At 50.8% G+C, this 22,539-nt stretch overlaps 2 protein-coding genes across 10 annotated transcripts in view; both read left to right on the top strand.

The window, feature by feature from the left end:
* The window catches only part of NCAPG2 (non-SMC condensin II complex subunit G2), a 62,025-nt gene extending 52,384 nt beyond the window's left edge, over positions 1–9,641 (top strand). For all 9 annotated transcript variants that reach the window (XM_033863571.2, XM_033863570.2, XM_033863569.2 and 6 more), the window contains 2 exons: positions 1,104–1,203; positions 9,020–9,641. In XM_033863571.2, the coding sequence (XP_033719462.1) occupies positions 1,104–1,203; positions 9,020–9,071 (152 nt within the window). In that variant the 3' untranslated portion in view covers positions 9,072–9,641. The remainder of the gene's footprint in view (positions 1–1,103; positions 1,204–9,019) is intronic.
* Positions 9,642–14,659: 5,018 nt separating this feature from the next.
* Positions 14,660–22,539, top strand: part of PTPRN2 (protein tyrosine phosphatase receptor type N2) — a 689,600-nt gene continuing 681,720 nt past the window's right edge. The window contains exon 1 of the mRNA XM_033863563.2: positions 14,660–14,818. Within this exon, the coding sequence (XP_033719454.2) occupies positions 14,719–14,818 (100 nt within the window). The 5' untranslated portion in view covers positions 14,660–14,718. The remainder of the gene's footprint in view (positions 14,819–22,539) is intronic.

The raw sequence follows: 22,539 nt of genomic DNA, 5'->3' as shown, positions 1-22,539 counted from the left end.
TGGGACATTGCTGGGTGCATCTTACACAGAACTGTTGTGGAATGTTTGGGAGTGAATCCCCTGCTAGTTAGGCTCTCACGGCACTTTCCCCCAAGCGCTCCACGCGCTCCACGTGTGCCGTCTGCCTGGGCGTCTGCTGTGTAGCTGCCACGTACCAGCTTGAATAATGGTAGCTTCTTAATGCAGCTCCTGTCCACTTTCCCCACTGGACCCATTACGTCTGCCTCTCTGTGCCTTAGACTGAATTTCTATTGATTTGTCATTTATTACCTTTGTCATGTACATTTAAAAATCTGAATTCATTTTTGCTAACGATGGTGTGTTTTGGTATTAATATTTAATGTATCTGTGTTTTGCTTAACTTTAACTGTGCCTATTCTGGGTATCCCAGCCAGTTGAAATAGTATTGGAAAAATAATTGGAGATACCTAGGAAGTGCTTACCTAAGTGTAAAATATGGTAATGTCCCTGCAGATGGACTACTATTAAGTTTCTATATTTTTGGACCAGTTTTACTAATGTTGAAATTATTTTCTAAGATACTATTCACAGAGTGATCCTCTCAAAACAAGCTCTCCCCATAAGCATGAATGCATAGTACGGCTGTAGATTCATGACAGGAATTTGTAACTAGTTTGACCCAGGCCAAGCATCAGGAAAGACTTGCCTGAGGCAGCGTCTCCTGGGGAGACATCTACAGGAAGAGGGACGTTCTCCATGTGGAGGGTGTGAGGATGGCGGTTGGGGTGCAGATGACCACCGTGTACTTAATAGGTACTTAAACATTTGCCAAACAGATGATGACTCTGAAATGTGTTAGTTCCGTTAATGTTGAAGGTGTTGGTGATCATCAAGTCTCATGGCATGGACAGAACTCACGGGATCACGGCCTTGGAAACTACCTCAGAGCCAATGAGGTGCTTTGTAATCACTCATTGGATCTTCTAACATCCCTTTAAAGGGATCATTACTGTTCTGCAGGTCAATATATGCACTGACTCAGAGGGGAGGGTAGGAGGCTCTGTCTTACTGAAATTGAACCTGCATTGAGAGTCTGTGTGCTTTTTGTGTAGTTGTGTTCAATATTTTTCTGTCTTTAACAGGTAAACATAAGAGTTCAAAAGTGAAGGGTGTTGCAGCTACTGTTCACAGAAAACTAAAGACATTCATGGAAATTACTTTGGAAGAGGATAGCTTGGAAAGGTAAAGCACTAGATACCCACCAGGTGTGATTATCTGAACACTGCTAGTTATTCCTTAGGTATATTTTAGAACACGTTTTCATTGCTGCTAGTTACAGCCAGGTAGAAAACTGGGGATTGAAGGGATAGAAGTGTTTCTGTTGGCAAGACCCTTTGAGCATATGTTTTAATTACTTCCTCATTCTGTCTTTAAAAACAAAAACAAAACTGTCACTTGCAAGATTCTGCCCTAGAAAAGGAAGGGCATACAAACTCATTCTATATGGTTTTATTTTATTTATTATTTATTATTTATTTATTTTTGGCTGTGTCGGATCTTAGTTGAGGCACATGGGATCTTTCCTTATGGGCTTCTCTCTAGTTGTGGTGCATGGGCTTCAGAGTGCGTGAGCTCAGTAGTTGTGGTGCATGGGCTTAGTTGCTCCATGGCATGTGGGGTCTTAGTTCCCCGACCAGGAATCGAACCCGCGGCCTCTGCATTGGAAGGCGGATTCTTACCCACTGGACCACCAGGGAAGTCCCGTCATTCTATATGGTTTTAAACCTAGACAGATTATATTTGGTGGTTTGCTGTATTTTTGAAACCATGAACATTCATTCCTCGGTTATAATTACCAGTTTACAAGTATCCATGTTGGGAATGGGAAAGGTCCCTCCAGAGACTGAAGAAATGTGCACTGTTTTCTACTTTCCAGGTAGCCTGTTGCTGCTGCAGGGACTGCTATCTAAGAATGTATTCATTGGGCTATTTTTCCAGCCAGGTGTTTTTCCTGCTGTATAATGTTTTTGACATGCTGTGCAATTTCCTGTAGACTCTTTTCTGAATTGTGTTTGACTCTCAGACCAGCCACAGAAGCAGTGTTTTTCCTGCTGTTTTCTGAACACCATACAGTTAAGTGTTACAGAGCTTTGAACCAGGTAATTAGTTTTATATATGCCTGGGAAATAAGCCACTTTCCATAGCTACTTTCTCCTTTGGAGAAAGGCTTTCAAAATCCTAAATTGCTAACTTATGAACAAAGGCAGTTTTATCTCTTCCTTACCAATCTGTATACCTTTCTTTCCTTGTCTTATTGCATTAGCTAGGGCTTCTGGTACGATATTGAAAAGGAGTGGTGAAAGGACATACTTGTCTTGTATGTGATCTTAGTGGGAAAGCTTCCCATTTCTCACCATTAAGCACAATGTTAGCTGTAGATGTTCTTTATCAAGTTGAGGAAGTTCCCCTCTATTCCTAATTTACAGATAGTTCTTATCATAGTGGGTGTTGGATCTTGTCAAATGCTTTTTCTGCATCTACTGACAAGGTCATAGGATTTTTCTTCTTTAGCCTGTTGATGTGGTAGGTTACGTTAGTTGATTTTCAGATGTTGAACCAGCCTTGCATACCTGGGATAAATCCCACTCGGTCATGGTGTATAATTTTTTAATACGCTGTTGGGTGTAATTTGCTAATATATATATATATATATATATATATATATATATATATATATATTTTGGGGTTCGCGGGCCTCTCACTGTTGTGGCCTCTCCCGTTGCGGAGCACAGGCTCTGGACGCGCAGGCTCAGGGGCCATGGCTCACGGGCCCGGCTGCTCCGCGGCATGTGGGATCCTCCCAGACCAGGGCATGAACCCGTGTCCCCTGCATCAGCAGGCGGACTCTCAACCACTGCGCCACCAGGGAAGCCCATAATTTGCTGATACTTTATTAAGTACTTTTTGCATCTATGCTCATGAGTGAGATTGTTCTGTAGTTATCTTTTCTTGTAATGTCTTTGTCTGGCTTTGCGACTAGGGAATTGCTGGCCTCATAGAATGACTTAGGAAGTATTCCTTCCCTTCTTCTGTCGTCTGAAAGAGACTAAAGAATTGGTATAGCTTCTTTCTCAAATATTTGGTTAGAATTCACCAGTGAGTCCATCTGGGTCTGGTGCTTTCTACTTTTGGAAGGTTATTAATTACTGACTCAATTTTTTAAATAGATGCCTACTCAGATTGTCTATTTCTTCTTGAGTTAGTTTTGGCAGATTGTGCCTTTCAAGGATTTGGTCCATTTCATCTAGGCTGTCAACTTTGTGGGTATAGTATTCCTTAACTGTCTTTTTTTTAACGTCCATGGGATCTGTAGTTATGTACTCTCTTTCATTTCTCATATTAGTAATTTGTGTCCTCTTTTTTTTTTTTTTCCAGCCTGGCTAGAGGCTTATTGGTTTTATTGATCTTTTAAAAGAACCAGCTTTTGGTTTCATTGATTTTCTCTATTGATTTCTGTTTTTCACTTCTTTTTTTTTGCTTTCTGCTCTAATTTTTATTATTTCTTTTCTTTTGCCTGCTTTGGATTTAATTTGCACTTTTTTTTTCTTTTTTTCTGGTTTCCGGAAGCCTAGATTACTGATTTTAGATGTTTCTTCTTTTCTAATAGTCAGTGCTATAAATTACTCTCTAAGCACTGCTTTTGCTGCATGGCACAAATTTTGATGTTATGTTTTCATTTCCGTTTAGTTAAAAATATTTTAAAATTTCTCTTGAGATTTCTTCTTTGCTGCATGTATTCTTTAGAAGTGTCTTATTTAATCTCTCAATTTTCCAGTTATTTTTTTGTTATTCATCTCTAGTTTAATGTCTGAGAGAAGGCATTGTATGGGTTTCTATTCTTTTAAATGTATTAAGGTGTGTTTTATGGCCTAATATGTGCTCTGTCTTGGTGAATGTTCCACAGGAGCTTGAGAAGAATGTGCATTGTGCTATTGTAGGGTGAAGGAGTCTTTAAATGTCAGTTGTATCCTGTTGGTTGATGGTGTTGAGTTCAGCTTGTCCTCACTAATTTTCTGCCTGCTGGATCTGTCCATTTTTGACAGAGGGGTTTTCCTTTATATATTTTGTAATCCTGATATTAGGAGCATATGATTTTAGAACTATTCTATCTTCTTGATTGGATTGGCCCTTTTATTTTCATGAGGGGTCCCACTTCTTCTCCAGTAATGCTTTGCTCCGTAAAAGCCATTTTGTCAGGTATGAAGATGGCTCCCCAGCCTCCTTCAGTGAGCATCTCTGGAGCGTTCGTGGTGTTTTAGTCAGGAGGCCGAAACCCCACGGTGATGGGACAGTGTAAGCTCCAAGTCAGGAGCTCCCATCAGGGCACTAGTGCAACGGACTGGGGGCTCGTGAGGGTCACAGCGAACTGTAAAGGGTGGGCTCACCCTCATGGGCTCAGCAGCTCGCCCAGCACTACCCCTAGGGAGGACGCACACCCCAGGCTGAGCCTCTCCAGGATGGAGAAGTCCTCAGGCCTTCTGGGGGGACCGCTGGCCATCTGGTCTCCGGGGGTTGGGGCCCGTCCATAGGGAGGTGCCAGGGGAGCTGCTGAGCCCATGAGCCCCACCGCGGGTCAGGCAGCCGCCCTGTGGGGCCTGGGTGCTGCCTCTGCTGCTTGCACCCCCCCGGAGAAGGCTGGACCTTGTGGGAAGCCCTCTGGCGCCCCTGCTGCTAGGGCTGGTGCTGTGCCTCATGAGCCCCAGCGGGGCCGTGGAGCGGGGGCTTGCTCGTCTGCGAGCCAAGGACGTGCGTTCAGTTACAGGCTTTACTGCAGAGACTGTTGACTATTTCCTATGCAGTTCAGGAAGGGTCTTTGAGGGAGAAACCCAACAGACTCTAGGGTTATGAACTTGTTTAATTTCTAGGTATGGGAGGAAGAGGGAAGTGAGCTAATTTGGAGGAAACTGAGGAGTGTTTGTATGTTTCTGAAAACACAGTGCAGTGCAGATACTAAATAAGGCCATCAGAATTACAAACTAGGTAAATGATAGGTTATTGTCATGGGACATGGTCATAACCTCGGAAATGCAAGCATTTTACAAGATTTCTCTGTTAGAAATACCATCTGTAAGGATAGTTTTTTGGAAAAGAATGGTATGAACTGCTCTGAGGGTGTAAGGAAAGAGGGACGTTTGCACTTGTACAGAGGTTCAAGGCGAGTACTTGAATTGTGTTAGTTACACTGACAGAAATAAAGGCCTTAGAAGTTCAGAACTTACTCCATGGAAAAGAAAAGGATATTCATAGAAATTAAATGCAGGGCATGTAATATTTTGTTTCTTCATTGTTTCTACAACTATGCAGTTTTCTGTGCTAAGCTGATACACAGATGGCAAGAAACAGTTCTTGCCTTTAAGGAGGAAACATCCTAAAAAAGTAAATAGGTAGAGACTGAAATATTGGCTTCTTACTTAAATATGCAAGAAGCACACTGTACAAAAACCAGTGTCTGGAAAATAAAAAAAAAAGAACTTAAAAAAAATTGATGAAACAAAAAATCAATCTAATGGAAGATAAGCAGTTAAGATTTAAGACTCTATTTTAGAATATTATTTATTTTTGTTGGCATAGAGACGTTAAGGCAAGTCTGCATCTTTAAGACTCTTGGGACCCTTTGGTCCAATGAATATTTTAGGAAACGGGGCATTAATTTAGAAGTGAATGTTTTCTTAACAAATACACTAGCTTTCTCTGCAGCAGGGTTAGTATTTTGTTGACTGGTCTGTTGGGTGCTGTCTCATTGCACTTTCAGTGCTTCACCTGGCATAGTGCTCTGTAAATTCTGTAAATTGTGTAAACTGGACTGTTTTCTCAGGAGCAACAGCATGCATTCACCAACGCACTCATGCATTTAAGTGTCAAAGGATGTCACCTTTATTACTTTCATACATAGTATACGAGTAGCACTATAATTAGAGATTATTTCTTAAGGTTTGTGTTATATCATGAATTTTTCCCGCTAAGTGAACTGGAATCATATTATAAACAAGTTAATTACCAGCATTAACTGTGTTTTGGCAGCTTTGGTGGTGTATGTGCGTCCCCAACGTTAAACCTTGTGATTAGACTTGAAGCAAAGGAGTATTCCCTGGAACAGTGGCCTCTTTTTTATTATCACGTATGGATACGTAATATCACCTTATTCCACTGTATGTAATTTTCATAGTCTTTGTAAAAAAATGAACTCGAGGCTGGATGCTTTTTGTAACTCATTTAGAAGCATGCATCGAAACCTAGGGACCTTGGTGTGGATAATTAAAAACTACTCGTAAATAAAACCCTTCTTTAAGTAGAAAACATACGTTGCTTATCTTACCGATTGTTTTTCTCGGAAGGCTGATTTTGTGCCTCTCCTGTGTTGGCGTCTCCAGCCATGAGCACGGCCAGCCTTGGGCCGTAGGAGCTGGAGGTGGGCGGGTCGTGGGGAGTCAGAGCTCAGTGGGTGACATGGGGGACCCTGGACTAGGGCTGCCACTGTCCCTTCCAGCTCTGAAATTGTATGCTCATTTATTTTGCCCCTTAATAATTCTGATTCCTCTGGTCTATACAGTGTATCCAGCCCTCTTCCCAGGTAATAGGAGAATGACTGAATTCACAGGAGAGCAGAAGAGCTTGTTGGTATCCGAGCCCCGTGGGGTAGTCAGAGGCCTGGTTTGTACCCACCGTACCTTTGCTGATGCTGGGGTCCCAGGCAGGTTGCTTTGCCTCTCAGCCTTGGTTTCTGGCCTTGGAAGGAGAAGTCAGGATGCCCGGAAGCCCAGGACTGGCCTGGTGCTCGGTTCAGAGGTGACCAGAGTCTCAGACTGGACTTAGGCCAGCATGAGAGGCTGATTACCCTATAGTAATTTAATAAGTCGTTTTGCCAAGGTAACCTAACATTTTTCTTTAAGGGTTTAAAAATTCTTACATAAGGAGACAATATTTTCGAGTGATTAAAAATAAGTTTTAGATTGTGGAGCGTTGGTGACTTACCGTGTCCTGTGTCCCTCTGTCTCGTCTCCTGGGTGGGACAGTGCTCCCCACCTCTGGCCACCAGGGAGCTGGGGCCTGGCTGGCGTGTTGGCCCTTGCAAGCGTCCTAGCCTATAGCTCTCGAAGAGTTGATGCAGGAGGGTGGTGCCGTCGGGCACTGATGCTGGGAGGCCGGAAGGGATGGGGGGCATCCGAGTCTCCTGGTGTTTCTCCGGATGCAGACAGCTGCTCGCTGCTGATGGGGCGGCTTCGTGCTTCCCACCGTCCGCCGTCTCTGCTCAGCCTGAGACGTCTGTGGGGCGCAGACAAAAATGACTGCACACGTGCAGCGGTGGAGCGGTGAGAGACAAACAGGACAACCATTAGTAAAGCAGCAGTGCTGGGCCAGCCAGACACTTAATGACAAGAGTCTTCAAAGAAAAATTAATCGTAGCCCAAAAGAATGATCTGGAACTAAAAACCCTTGAGTTGGAAACATTGCTGAGGCACTGGAGCCTCAGCTCCCAGGTGGTCCAGAAGGTCGCCGTGGAGGGTGCCCCCGAGCAGGACAGACACCGATGAGGGTCCTGGGGGAAGCAGACCAGGGAGAGACCCAGGGAAGCAGCGATCCAACCGCCGACGGGAGAGGATTTCCTGGGGCCAAAGAGATACGCAATTTTAAAGATTCATTTCTTGTTGTTGTTGTTTATTTAACTAAAGTTTAGATGGGACTGATGAAAAAAATCATGCATAAGTCTGAATAAAATTCCTGAATTTTGAGACAAAGAGAAAAATATGAAAACTTTGCTAGATCTGTGTTAGCCCCTACGGGGCTCCTCGTGACGAGTGGAACAAGGGAGTATGACTTGAGATGTGGCCCAGGTGTGAGGACCCACAGGCTCTGCGGCTGGTGTGCAGAAGGGCTGTGAGATACGTTGGTGATGTTTTTGTGTTGGTTACAGGTTGACTTATTTCGGTGTGTGGGGTTAAATAAAATACACTGTTGACTCTTGGACAGCAGAGGTCTGAACTATGTGGATCCACTTGAATGCAGACATTTTCCATAGTAAATGGCCCAGGACCACACAGTCGTAGTTGGGTGAATCTGTGGATGCAGAACCGCGGATATGGAAGAGCTGCGTTCTCAGAGGGCCGACTAAGTTATCCGCAGATTTTCAACTTTGCGGAGGGTCGCGTCGCCCCAAACCCCTGCGTCGTTCAAGGGCCAACTGTCTTAAGACGAATTTCACCCATTCTTTTCATCTCTTTGAACGTGGCTACTAGAAAATGTAAAGTTACCCCATGCTTGTGTTGATACTGGACAGGGCAGGACACGGGCAGACCCGAGTGCCCATAACAGCTCCAGGCTGAAGAGTGAATCCAGCTGAGTGGCCGTTTGGGATAAAGGTTGAGGTTTGTCTTGGCAGCAGTTCAGAGGCTGGCTGGCCCACACACCCTCTGAGGGGAGCTCGGGGGATGGAGAAGGAAGGGGAGTGGGTGACGGGCTGCCCAGCCAGTCTCGCCTGGGGACAGGTGTGCAGGGGGTGGGACGAGAAAGTGAGGTGTGTGTGCAGGAAGTGAGCAAGCATGGTCGCAGCAGTGCATCATGGGGGTTAATAGTTGTCGTTTACCTTGTGATCTCGCGAAGGAGGGAGACGAGCTAGCGATTGTGGGCGTGGGAAAAGGGGGCGCCCGGCCATACCCGTGAGCCTGCCGTGTGTCTCCTAGAGGAGAGCCCTTGTGAGTGAAAGAGGAAGCACGGCCAGGTGAGCACCTTTCACCGAGAGGGTCTTCTGTTCGTGTTCCTTGGGGACAGAGGACGCCTCCGGTCATGGATGGCTCTGTCCGTGTGCCGTGTGTCGTGCTAAGGTTTCTGCTGATGGCGATTCTTACTACTCCATTTACCTTTGAGAAACAGCGATTACTTCAGTTTTCTCTTTAAGTGTATTCTGTTCCAAACCATTTTTATTTAGATTTATCCTGTGAAAATGTAAATTTGCATACTTCAGTCACATTTTTCTGTAGCTAATTCTTTCTCTGTGTTTCAGGTTTCTCTATGAATCATCATCAAGAACTTTGGGAGCACTTTTGAATTCATAACCAAGCCAACATCTTGGTCATTAAAAATAGAGAAAAAGGACTTACAGAAAGCGAGATGGATGTGTATTTTCCTAGTGTTTTTTGTTTTTTTTTTTTTTGCGGTACGCGGGCCTCTCACTGTCGTGGCCTCTCCCGCTGTGGAGCACAGGCTCCGGACGCACAGGCTCAGCGGCCATGGCTCACGGGCCCAGCCGCTCTGCGGCATGTGGGATCCTCCCGGACCGGGGCACGAACCCGTGTCCCCTGCATCGGCAGGCGGACTCCCAACCACTGCGCCACCAGGGAAGCCCTCCTAGTGTTTTTAATGTCAGTAACCCATATAGTAGAGAAGGGGTAGGATTTATTTTGGGGTGGGTATGAGTAGAAAACTCAAAGGTTCTTACATTTTTGCCCAGCGCCTGCATAAATGATACATTTAATGTAACAGGCTCCAGGTATGAATGGTGCAGAAACCCACAGAGCAAAGAAAAAAAAAAAAAAAGACACCTTTCTAGCAAACCCAGTTGTTTTAAAAATGACTTTTATATATAATATTGCTTGCAAACTATGAGTAATAAAGCAATGACAACACCTGTTTGTCTACTTGATTTAAAAATATTAGTACACGTTTTCCCCTGCAGGAACGAGGGCTGAGTTCTGGGCGGGCCTGCCTTTCTACCAGGGGCAGAGGTGTAAAGCGCAGGGAGCGGCTGGGTGGGTGCGGGGAAAGGGGCCACGCGCGGGGGCCTGTGGCTGTGAGTGCCAGGACACAGGTCCAGCCATGCAGCCTGAAGCTGAACCACCTTTTCTTTCCGAGAGCTGTCCCGGCTGACGGAGGACTGGCCCCCGGCTCCCTGGCTGCATCGTCCTGCGTCACCACCCCCGTTGCCAGAGTCTCCACGTTCAGATCCCGACAGCCACGGCCCAGGTCGAGGCCGTCAGCATCCTGCCGCCTGGGGTGCTGCTTCAAACGCACGCGTGTTCTTAGCCCCCCAGCAGGAAGGAGAGAAGTGCCAATGTCTCAGTGCCTCTGTTTCTCCAAGAAGGTACCTAAATGGACTGTGCACTGTGGTCATGAGCATTTAGCGCAAGGTTTTACCAAGGGATATCTGAGGACTGGGAGGTGGGGGGTTGATTACTCAGCTGGTTTTGAACATAAGACTATCTAAACATCTTTGCGAATTAACTAAGCCGTACTTTGTATTGGTGAATTTTTTTTTTCTTTTTTGCCCTTTCCTTGTTTGCTTTAGTTTCAAGAATAGGCAAGCCTTATAAAATGAACTGAGGAGTGTTCTGTCTTTTGGTATTCCTGGAAGAGTTTGTTCAAGATGAGAAGTAGTTCCTTGCATTTGTTGTAGCACCCTAAAATGGAGCTTGGTGTTTGTTCCCTTTGTGGGAAGAGGTTAATTGGCTTTTTAATTTGCATGTACGTTTTTAGGATAGTCGGGTTTTCTTTTATCTTGTGTCAAACTTGATGGGTGAAATAATCCAATTTGTGAAAAAATATAATTCCATTTTTATTGGGTCAAAATAGTTCAGACACTCCTGCTGTAGGCATACGCCCTAGAGAAGTCCCTACACGTGTGCACGGGGGACAGAGCGGGGTGCTCAGATGCGGAGTGGCGGGGCACCGGGGCGCTGGGGCTTCACTAGGGGAGCAGGTTTAAAGCACGCAGAACTGAACGCTGTATTCCTTATGCTCGCGTGTGTGATGACAGCGTGCGGATGCACGAGGAAAGGGCAAAGACAGGCTTCCAGTCTAGTCCACCCCACCCCTTTCCTGCCCACACGTTCACAAAGCCCTCCTCGCTGTCATTACACACGGAATAAAAGCAGGGTCTCCTGGCTAACAGGCAGGGGTCCCTTCGTGGGGTGGGGAGGGGGTCGCCATTCCCAGCGGGGAGGCCCTCCTTGAGATTTCCATCCTCCGGGTCTCCAGAATCCTCTGTGTCCTGCAATCGCATGTTCACCCTGATTCCTCCAAGCTTTGGGGTGCAGCTCCTCCCTCCCCACTCTGGGCTGTGCCCTGGAGTCAGGCGGTACTCGGTGTGGGACAGAGCTGTCACCCCGGGGAGAAAAAGGGAGGCACGGTGTACTCGGGAGTGGGGAGTGGTGGGCGATGTCCCTGTGCTGAGTGAGGGCAGCCACGTGGGGTCCTGGCCTCTGCAGCAGTGGGATGGGGATCGTTTGCTCCCCGCCCTCTAGAAGGGGCTCCGTGAACGTCACAGGCTAGCAGCCGAGGGCCCGTTAGAGGCCCCTTTCCTTGGGGTCTGGCAGCCCACTTTCCCTCCTGGGTGGAACTGGGACCATCAGATGTCCTGATCAAGTGGAAATCCAATGGGCATTCCAGCCTAGCACACTGGGCGTCCACCGACACGAGGGAGGACACAGTCGGTGCTGCTGACGCAGTAAAAACCTTGGGATCCGTGTCTGAGCCCGTCTCCCGCCGGCTCCCATGCCCACCATCCCAGTGACTCACCTGCGGCTGGGCCATTTTTTTCAGCACAGAGAGTGGGAACCCAGCTCCCCCATTTTGAATACTTCCTGGTCCTAATGAGATGTCACAGATATTCTGGTCAGCTCCGAGGTAATCCAGAGCACTGACAGTCAGAACCATCCGGTTTGCCAACGGTTTGATCTGTCACCACTCAGGAGCATGAAGGCCGACAGAGCTGGTGCGCACAGGGCTGGGGTTTGAGCCCCACCTGTGTCCTCGCTGGGAGTTTCACTCTGCTCCCTCCTCAGGTGGACAGGAGGCCCCTGAAGGGACACATGGCTCAAGGGTCTTGAAAAATCTCCTTGAAAGAGTCATTCCTTGACCTGTGACTGCAACTATGTTCTCACTGTGAACCACAGGACGGCATCACATACAGACTCTGGCATGCTATGGCTGCCTGTCGTAAATATCAGCAAGTGTGACAGGAACGGACGGAATGGTTTCATAAGGAGAAAGGCACAGAGCATCAGTCCACGCAGGAGACGCCCACCCCCCAGCCAAAGGGCTCAGGGAGCAATAAGCGTGTGTTTGAAGGCTGTGCACACAGTGGACAGACCCATGTGTCTCCGTGCCTTGTACAGCACTCAGACATGTTCTCACACACACACGTGCAGTCACACACGCATGCAGACACGCTCCCGTGTGCACACACGCACATCTGCTTGTCGGGGCCCAGCACTGGGGATTCCCACCGTGCCCACGTACCCGGCCGGCACTCCAGAAAGGGCCGTGCACAGCCCCCCCGCCCATCAGAAATCTGGGCTGCCTCTGGAACGGCCCTGTGCTTCCCACGCGAGATTTCCTTTCCTCCCTTCCTCACGCTCCACTTCTCCCCGCGTGAGCGTCCTCTGTCCCGTCAGCAGAACTCGGCCGCGCGGCAGGCAAAGCAGAGGCCAGCACGGTCTGCTCTGCTCAGAGCAGGGCAGCCTCCTGCGCCTCCTCGTGGGTTTTGTGCTTCTCCCCATGCCCTGTTGCTGCGCTTTCTTTGCCTCTGGTCCCCCACTTTCCCTTTCTGGGGTGTTTCCCTCTAACTGGGCTGTGACTGCCAGAGTCCTGGAGCCGGGGCCCAGGGGTGACGCAGGACCGGCGACGCAGGACCTGGTTCCGGAAGCCACCGTCAGCAGCAGCCGGGCAAACAAGGAAAGAACGAACCCCTCCGCGCTCTTCCTGGGGCCCGTGTAAGGATGCCCGGGAAGGAGCAGCACAGCCCCAAGCGGCAGCAGTCCTGCAGGGCGCGGGCTCGGGAGGGGCTTGGCTCCTCTGGGTCCCTCACCAAGGCCAACCTGTAAATGCCCTCGGATTCGCCTGTCAGGCAGGCACCTGACGACGGAGACCTGCATCTACAAGAGGTGGAGTTAGGCCCTTCGGTATCACACAGACGTTGCTGGGCGGTTTCACGCCCCGCCCTCGTGCTTCCGAATCGCTTAACAGCCTGTCACGAATGAGCTCTACCTTCTAGCCCACCCTGGTCTTATTCCCTGCCTTTTCCTGTTGTTTCTGTCGCAAATGTATCACCAGTCAGCTCTCTGGACATCAGAGGGACAGACGTCCTGTCAGCCTCAGGCCTTCACCGGGGTGGGTCTCATGCCCAGAGCGCCCATTTGGGGTCAGCCCCATGGGCTTCCATTGCGGATGGCGGGGTGCTCAGCGTGGCTGAGGAATGAGCCTCTTGGATCCTTTCTCAGACGAGTCTGGGGATGAAGCATCTCAGCAGGTGCGTCCACTCCGGGAGGCTCGTATGCTTTGAGGGGAGAGCAGCATGGTGCTAACGCAGGTCTGGCTGCGGAGAATAACGCGATGAACAAGCTGTGCCCTGAAAAGCCCACTCCCCAGTGCTTTTCCCCATCCGGTGGGCCACCCTTTGTGGGGTGCCGTGGGGCCACGATGGATGGTGGCGGCTGCTGCATCCTGGGGAGGGACGGTGGCCCCACAGGGTGGACAGCGCTTTCTCTGGGGGGCGGTCCCCTGGGCCGTTGGGCCAAAGAGAAGATAAAACTCCCCACCCACCCGCCTGCTAGGCCAGGAGACAGGAGGGGGAAGTGCTCTCTTGGGTGCTGCGGCACGGAGGGTGCCGAGCAGGGTCGGGAGGCGGACGGGCCTGGGGTCTGTGGGACAGTCGGGCCCAGTGTTCAGTTCCACATGCAGGTGGGCTGGCCGAGCTGTCACCCCCAGCCCCAGCGTCTGGGCAGCCCAGCCTTGCCTGGGGTGGGGAGGCCGCAGGAAGCCTGCCTGGATGAGGGCCCGGCAGGGGCCAGGGACGGGTGGGAGTGGGCACAGCTGACCCTGGGGTCAGCCACACCAGTCAGCAGAGAGGGGTGACTGAGGGGATAAGCCAGGGTAGGGTGCGGGGGACACTCAGCTCAGCCCCGCACACGCACACCCCCCCTCCTCTCTCAAACATACACAGCCCCCATCTGCTGAGGGACCCCGCGCTGTGCCCAGGTCTTTAGGGAGTGGAAGTCTCCTGGGGAGGAACGCAAGGGCCCCAGCGCCCCTTGCTGGACCCTCGGACGGTGGCCCGTGGAGGGCAGGCTACAGGGAGCAGGGAAGGACCCCCGCTGACCCCACCTCAGGGCAGGGTCCCCACTGTGGAATCCTGGCCCCGCTGGCTGGAGCTCAGGGCCGCAGCCTCCGTTCCCGTTGACCCCGCAGGTTAGGCTCCCCCAGCCCCTCCTTCCCAGACTGAGGACCCCCACACCCGCAGGCCCTGCGCGGCTCCAGCCCCTTCCTGGGGAGGCCCGCACTGCCCGCAGCAGGTGCGCTTCCGACTCAGGCCTTGGGCCGGCGTGGGGTACGGGGTGGGCGGGGGCTGGGCGCCCTCACGGGCGGAGGGGTCGAGGAAGCCCTGGGACGCAGGCGGGCCTGGGAGGCTCGGCGGCCACAGGGCAGCAGGAGGCCAAGGGCGGAGCACGGGGGGCTGGGCGCCCGCAGAGATTCGGCGGGGTTGGGGGCCAGGCAGGCCGGAGCACGTTTCGCGGACCGCTCCCCGCGGGGGGGGGGGGGGGGGGGGGCGTGGGCGTGGCCGGCGGGCGGGCGCGCGGCGTGTCGGGGGCGGGGCATGGGCGGGGCCGGGCGTGTCGGGGCGGGGCCGGCGGCGCTGTCCGGTGCTGAAACCGCGGCAGCGCCGGGAGCGCGGGGAGGGGCGGCCGCCATGGACTGAGCGCCGCCGACATGGGGCCGCTGCTCGCGCTCCTGCTGCTGCTGCTGCTGCTGCCGCGCGCCCCGCCCGCCGCCCCCGCGCCCCGCGCCCGCCCGCTACCGGGGCTGCTCGGTGAGTGGGGTCGGGGTCTGGGTCGAGGCTGGGGAGGGGCTCCCGTGTGACTGAGGGGAGCGGCGGGGGGGGGCCCGAGTGGGGGCGGGGGTTTCTCGGTGCTAGAAGGCGGTGTTGGGGGCGCCTGGGAGATGAGGGGCAGGTGGGGGAGGAGGTGAGGGCCGCGCGGGCGTCGCGGGTCCGCCCGTACTCCTCCTCGGTTTGCGGCCCCCGGCGGGCGCGGGGCGGTGAGAGCGCGCTCTGCGTGGGCGACCCCCGCGTGGTCGTGCCGCGTGCGCCGCGGGCCGAGCCGGGGGGCGGGCGGGGCGCCCGGGGGGGCGCGGGGCCTTCGCTCCCCCGGCCTCGGTCCCCCGCGGGGTCCTTCCCGCCCCTAGCGGCCTCCTCCCCCCTGCCGGCGCTCGCAGTCGCACGGACATTTTCCTCCCGTGACGGGAGTGGGAGGGCGAGGGTGGGAAGCGCCACGGGGAGCGCCCCGAATCGCCTTCCTACAGGCGTGGCCTTTGACACTCCGCCCCGGGAGCAGTCGGGCCCCTCCCTCCCGCCGCGCTCATCTTTGTGTGCAGGAGGCCTTCCAGCCGCCGGCGTGCCCGCGGCTTCAAGGCCGGAATAAATGGTGCTACAAGACTGAGCGCAAATCCAGGTCCAGGGTGGTGGAGGGGGCCTCTCTCCGCCGCCCACCGCCTCCTCCTGCCTCTGGTCTCCTTGGGCGTCGCTGTCCCAAACAAACGGAAACTGCAGCGAGCGGTGGACAGGCGGTCTCCCCAGACTCCTCGCTAATGCGGCCACTTGCCCTGAGTCCCTCTCTGCTTTCCGGGTCTTCACACTCACTCCCTGGCCTGGTGGGCAGCGTGGCACAGTTGGAGGCAGAGCTGGATCCAGGAGGAGGTCCTCGCCTGCTGGGGTGGAGTCCTGGGGTGGAAGGGTGTGTCTGGTTGGCCACATCCTGGGGTCCTGTTGTCAGAGTCACCTCGGGCCCTGGGGGCCACTCCATGCACAGGTGAGCCTTGCCAGGTGAACCCTGCTTGGCGAGGCTCCGGGGCCTGGCTCACTCTGCCTTGAGCTCCAGGGCCTTGCCCCCGATCAGCAACAAAGGCCGAGCTGCGGGCTGGTCTGCTTTGGCTGGGCTGTGTTCCCTCCTTTGTCGGGCCGGAACTGGCATATCACCTCACGTGAGAGCTGTTTGCTCAGCTCGCCAGATGCCACCCTCCACATACACACACGGTCAGGGAGAGCCAGGATCAGCTGACACTGGCCACTCAGTGTTGCAGGGAAGGTAGCTTCTACGAGATGCGGGGGAGGCTGGTCCTCGACTATCCTCTTTCCATTGTAATTGCCAGTTCATAGCATTTTTCAGAAATCGTAGATAAAGGAGGAAGTGGGGAGGGGGGTGGTAGCTCAGGGAGGGAGCAAGGAAAACCCAGGGCCGGACACATGTGAAGAGAAGAGAATCGCTAAGCTGCCCAGGACAGCACTGCCCGACACAGCAGTGGAGTTCCGGCTACAAGCAAAGTCGAGTCATATCACTGAGAAGGGGTGACTTATTCCCCCTCTGTTCACGATGTGGCCCAAGGGAGCCTCCTGGATGCAGTCTTGATGTGGGACAACATTAGGGGCCCAGGCATTGTTACAACTGTCTCAGGGACTCCAGGTGATCCGTTTAACCTGCTGTATCCAGGGATGATTGGACACTGCCACGGCAGAGTATACAGGTAGTCAGATGGAAGTGTGGTCTTCCCATTTGGGGCCCCAACCCGGGCTTGCATGTAGCCGTGTCTACCTATGTACGCTCCCAAGGTTCTGTTCACCCAGCCTTATGTCCATGCGCCGTCCGCACCCGGAGGGCTGCTGCCTTATCCTCAGGATTCACATACACAGTCTCCAGAAAGTGCACGGGGAACCGTGGTCACCCATGAAAGGCATATGCTACTATGTTTCTCTTTCTCAGCCATCTGGAACTTGTTTGTTAGTGGTCGCGCCAACTACAGTGTTCCAAATAGTGATGGACAGGGAAAGATGCACCAGAGACCTTAGATCTGGCCCCAACCATGTCACTCGTACCTATTTTTCAATTTAGCTCTTCACACTCAACTTCACGTTAAGGCCTACACAACACGTGGTTCAAGGAGATAACACGTTTTTGCTCCTCATTTGCACCATGAAGTTGTAGGTTAGAATAAGGGGTCAAATGTCACCAAGACCTAAGACCAGTTCTTTTTGCACCGGATGCCTTGCCTTGAGCGAGGGGCCTCTTCACATTTAGACAGTGAAGGAGCTCTTGTTGAAACCCTGGGTTGACAGAACTACCGCATCTGAGTTTAACTTCATTGCTCTGAGCCACGTGCCATGGCGAGGCCTTATTTCCACGGCAGCTGATGGCAGCTTCCCACTGACAGTGGGTGTTGCACCTCTCCCTTTCTCTTCAAGTGCACCCTTCCACCTTAATCACTTAAGCTTCCTGACCTTGCACCACCCATTCTGCCCATGTCTTTCTGGTGCAAAAGGCTCCCTTATGGCCCAAGGTGTCCCATTATTTGTGACACTATTATCAGGGTTGAATGGGGCAGGAATAAGGCACCCCTTCTCAATGATATGACTCAACTTTGTTTGTAGCTAGAACACCATTGCTGTGTTGGGCATTGCTGTCCTGGGCAGCTGAGTGATTCTCTTCGTATAAGTCCATCTTTGGGTTTTCCTTCTCCCTCCCTCTGCCTTTCCCTGTGATTTTACGACGTCCTTTTGTTCAGGTGCTCAGTACTTTTTCCATAAGGAGGATGCGAACATGAGCCTTTTGTCTTTAAGCCATTCTTCAGTTACAGGGAGGCCAGTTTGTGAACCTGCTCCAGCAGCCTCCACGTTTAAGGGCAGTCATGTTAAAGATCTTCCTCTTTTGCTAAAGAAAAATGAATTTCCTTTGCCAAAGGACAGAGTCAACCTTTCGTGCAAATTTTTCTTGGAGAATCCAAAGTCAGACCTACCCAGTGCACCTGGCTTTGAAGATGGGCGGCTGTTTCTTTTTTCTCCTTTGTTTTTGCCTCTCGATTTGCCCACACATAGTTTTCATTCGCTAGTGAGCCCACTCCCGGAGCAGGAGTCGGCTTGCTTTGTCACCTAGATGGCACGACATTTATTTTTGAATCAAAGCATCCTTCCTGCCACAAAAGCACAAATCCATCTTTGCTCCTTGGGGTCCGGAGCTGTTGATTTTGTTGGCTGTATGGTGATGAGCAGCCTGCCCCTCCCCCCGAGAGAGCCCTGCTGCCTTCTCTCTGGCTGTGAGCCTTTCTCTGCCTGTTGTTTCCTCCTCCTGGTCCGGCTCCTGCAGCCTCAGGTGCTGGTTGATGTCCCCATGCAGAAGGATTGGGGCACAGGGAAAACCCCAGGCTTCCGGGAAGGGGAGGTACCAGACAGTGGGCTCACCCACGGATGCAGAGGTGTTGGGTGGAACTGTGGTGCGGCTGTCTCCTGTGTCCAGAGACAGCAGTTCAACGTGTCAGACTCGGGAGGAATGTGTAGGGAAATACAGAGGTTTTTAGATGGCTTCCTCTCTGTGCTAAGCTTAGCTGTGCGTCTCAGCATCTTGCATCTCTTCTTTTAAAAGCTGATCTCTTTTTGCACCTGCTTACCAGGATCACCGTCAGCGGTACCCACCAAGGAGGTGCAGGGGGTGTGCTAAATTCGTAGTGGTCTGCTTTCTACTTTCCTCTCGGGGGTGGTGCTGGTCTCCGCTGATAATTTCTGTACGCCACGAGATGTGCAGACTTGTTGGATTCCTGGCTTCCCGTGAAGAAGGGCAGTAGGGGCACAGTGAATCTGCAGCTCGGGCAGGATGGAATCCAGGGCTCATCACCCCAGGGCATATGTTTTGATGAACTCTGTGGCAGTCATTGGTTCTTTTACATGATAATAATGTATGCATTCTGAGTTTATTTTGTTCTGTGTTTTACATGCAATATTACCTAACTTGAAAATGCAGTTATTTATCCACTTTTCTTAGGATTTTTGAAAGTTAGGAATATGGGGTGAGGAAGTGGAGTGAAGTATGGAGAGGTGGGGTCAGCTGAGCTGTCATTACGCATATGGTCTTATTAAGAAGGGTTTCCATTACCACGACCTCTTGGAGCATTACCTTAGAATTGCAACATATTTTATGAAAGGGTGTTTGTAACTCAATGTGATCCAAACTAAAAAGAACCCTCTGGTTTTGGGTGGTAGGTATTTAAGATGTGCCTGGTTAGGTGCAAATATTGCTAGTTTAAGAATTCTTTACGTGTGGAGAGGTGAAAAAAAGCTTAAGAAGAAAGTGGACAGAACGGTTTTTTTTATCTAGATGTATCCCGGTAGGTGAGGCTCAGCTGATCTTACCTCTTCTGACAAGACGTTCCGTTTCCTGAGAAAGCAGACAGTTGAATTCATGGCAGATAACTCTCTGTGCCACATAAAAGCACCTGGCAGCTGTTTTCACATTAGTCTAAATTGACCTTCATAAATGTAGACCCAGCTGGACTTATTTTTCAAATCTTGGTTGATAGGAGGCCAGAGAACTGGAGGAGCAGGAAACAGTCAATGCACTTTTCTGCTGGCTGGAAACAGAGTTTGTGGAAGGAAGAAGGAAATTTTTTCTTTTAACTCGTGCTCTAACAACTTGGCCAGGATCACTACTTAAGTATCTAGGGCAGGAAGTGAAAAGAGGTGTGGTTCTCCTGGAAACACTCATGGTCACGTGTTAAGTGACATTTTCCTTTGTTAGTTGTGGTAAGTAGGTGACTCCCATGTTAGCCAAAGAAACTGAACTTCGGGCTAGAGGTGCTGACGTGTGAAACATCAGGGCCTATAAAACGCCCTCCGTGTGTGATGTGCAGAAATAAGGAAGCTGTTGAGGGTTTTGTGATGATCGCTTGGCGTTAACTCTCCTGTGTGGAGGTGGGTAAGAGGGCATTTGGTTTACTTATTTTGTGTTTTATCTGTTCTCTCCAGTCGTATTGACTGTGATTCAGAAAACACAAACACACGCCCTCTCAGCCTGTGTGACTAATAATGGTTTCCGTGAGGGCAGCTGGAGGGTGTGATGGGCTGGGGGGGATGAGCTAATAGTTGTAAAACAGATTGGGGTGATTTCTCTTTCTAATTTAATTAAAAATGATCACATAGTGAAATGGTGTTTTCCTTTTGGTATATGGTTCTATGTAGAGATTCCAGTGACAGGAGGTAGCCCAGTTCCATAACCCCAACACTGCCCCGTGCCCTCCCTCTGTCCCTTGAACCCTGGCAACCCCGGGAGCACTCTACATGTGGCTACCTGGACGCCCCCGAATAGCTTTGATAGGTAAGCGTTTCTATCTCCATTTCACAGATGGAAACACTGAGACTTGGAGTGGCTAAGAAGCACGCTGTAGGACACCCAGTGCTGGGATTGGGTCCTGGGCCTCTGACCTTTTCCAGCAGATGACCCCAGGATGGGGCAGGGACACCTCCGTAGGATGCAGGTCCCAGCAGAAGGATTCTGTGTGACGTTAGAACTTGTCCCTCTAATTCCACAAGAACAAGGACGTCTGGGGCGGGGGACATTGATTTTCCAAGTTGGGATTTGTTCTGAGTGTCAGATTCAATTATTTGGCTAGCTGTTCTGGAGAATTTTGGTGTTGGGAAGTGGGTGACTTGTTTCTGGACACCTTTAGCCTTCCCAAGACGGCAGGAGTGCACGTGCCACCACAGCATCACAGATTCATGTGTCCATAAACTCTGTTCAGAATGCCTCTGGGTTTCCATCAGATTTTTAAAATGTAGTAATACCAACACCAAAGAAGCTAGCTCTCATTTGAGACTTGTTACACCAAACGGTATACTTGAGAGTAAGGCACGAAGGAGGGATTACTTTCATAAGAAAAACTTAAGAGTAGGTTCCGTCTAAGCTTGACATTTAGAGTGGTAGACAGGCAAGGGATGGGGCATTCTGGTCACTCATTATTCTTTCCTGAGGTGTGCTGGCAGGCAAGAGAATGAAGCTTCCCTCATGCGACATGAGCAGTCTGTGTCACCTCGTGGTCCTAAAAGCCCATTTTGCAATGTCCTACGTACAGTACAAAGGATGTGTTTAGAAGTTTGTTTGGCGGAAGGAATTTTCAGAAGAAAGGCTGACCTGGCTGCCAAAGGGAAGAGGGCTTGACATTAATGGTACAAGTCAGTTCTGACTCTAGCAGTGAAATATAGTCAACTCATAAATGGACGGAGCAGCCACTAAAGTTGGCCCTGGGAGGCTGATGCTTTTTCCATCTGGGGCTGTGGCTTTAATCCAGCTCAGAGCAGTAATTAACCTGAGGTACGGCTTGAAGCCAATTCAGTGATATGTATGTTCCCTGAAATAGCTGGTATTTTAACGGCACCAGACGAGGCAGACCAGCGAAAGAAAGCACAGTTTCTCCGTGGTGGGTGGGAATGGGAATCTGGAGAAGAAGTGGTGCAAGTTGCCGTCCCCCAGCCTTCCCATCTCAAGCCGTCTTCTGTCCTGCAAAGGCACATCGCTTTTACCAAACAATACTTCGGGTCTTCTTGAATCTCCTTTTCTGCTTTTGCCTGAAAATAGGCCAAGGTTCACATCACCAAACTTCCATCTGAGCTAAGTGTTGCCTAAGCAAAACACAGGGAAGTCCCAGGGTCAGTTCCAGGGGCCCGGGGCCCAGCCTTGTGCCTGAGCCTTCCCCAGCCTCATACCTGTCTCCCCAGGGCATCCTGGTCCCTGATTCCATGACATGGTCCACGTTGAACCAAGAGAGGATTCCAGTAGTTTCCAAACACATGGTGGGGACTGAGTGGATATGGGTCCAGGACACAAACTACAGGAGAAAAGATACCATTTCAGGGGGGCATGTGACTGACTGAGGGCCTGCCTCATCTTTCCATCTGGTAATCTTTACAGTTTGCACGCACAACAGGAGTCGAGAAATGAAAGTACTTCACCTAAACCACTCTGAATTTATACCGTGATAAAAATGCCAAATTCTTTGTGTTTTTGAGAAGATTTTATGAGATGGTGGGAGAGCCCTTGGTAATGGCAGTCCTAGTTGTAACCCTACTTGTTTTTAGAAGCTCCAGGTTTCTCCAGCTTGGTGGCCACACAGGGTGGAATATTGTTATCATTGAAAACAGTGCGACTTTGCTGAGTCCAAGTCTCAGCTGAACTGACTACTGAGGTTTTTGCAAAAGCAACCATTTAAAACAGCAATATCGGGAATTCCCTGGCGGCCCAGGGGTTAGGATTCCGTACTTTCACTGCAGAGGGCCCGGGTTTGATCCTTGGTCGGTGAACTGAGATCCTACAAGCCTTGTGGCACGGCCAAACAAACAAACAAAGTCATATGATTTATGTTTTCTAAGAAGCGTATTTAAAAAACAGTCACCAGCCCAGCTAGAATGCATTCCTCATTATATTGTACCAATGAGAACAAATAACGGTGATAATACGTCTGCAGGTTACGTCACCCCTTCAAAGAGCTTCAGGCCCTTGAATAAAAGAAAGAGGGCGTAAATAATAGTCACACGAATTCTGACACGTTTGAGTGGAGAGTGGAATCAAAAGGGATGGTCCATACTCTTTTTCAAACACAGTAAACACTTCCTTTTAAATAATATTTGATATTTGATAAATGCAGAAATCAGAGCACTTTTGGGGGTATATTTGACATGACTAGTTGGCACTGTTTTTAAGTGTCTGGATTTTTGTCTCG

The sequence above is a fragment of the Tursiops truncatus genome, chromosome 9 (genome assembly GCF_011762595.2).
Source record: "Tursiops truncatus isolate mTurTru1 chromosome 9, mTurTru1.mat.Y, whole genome shotgun sequence".
NCBI classification, from domain to species: Eukaryota; Metazoa; Chordata; class Mammalia; order Artiodactyla; family Delphinidae; genus Tursiops; species Tursiops truncatus.
The sequence above is the reverse complement of the archived record's forward strand: the minus strand, read 5'-3'. Positions and strand labels throughout refer to the sequence as shown.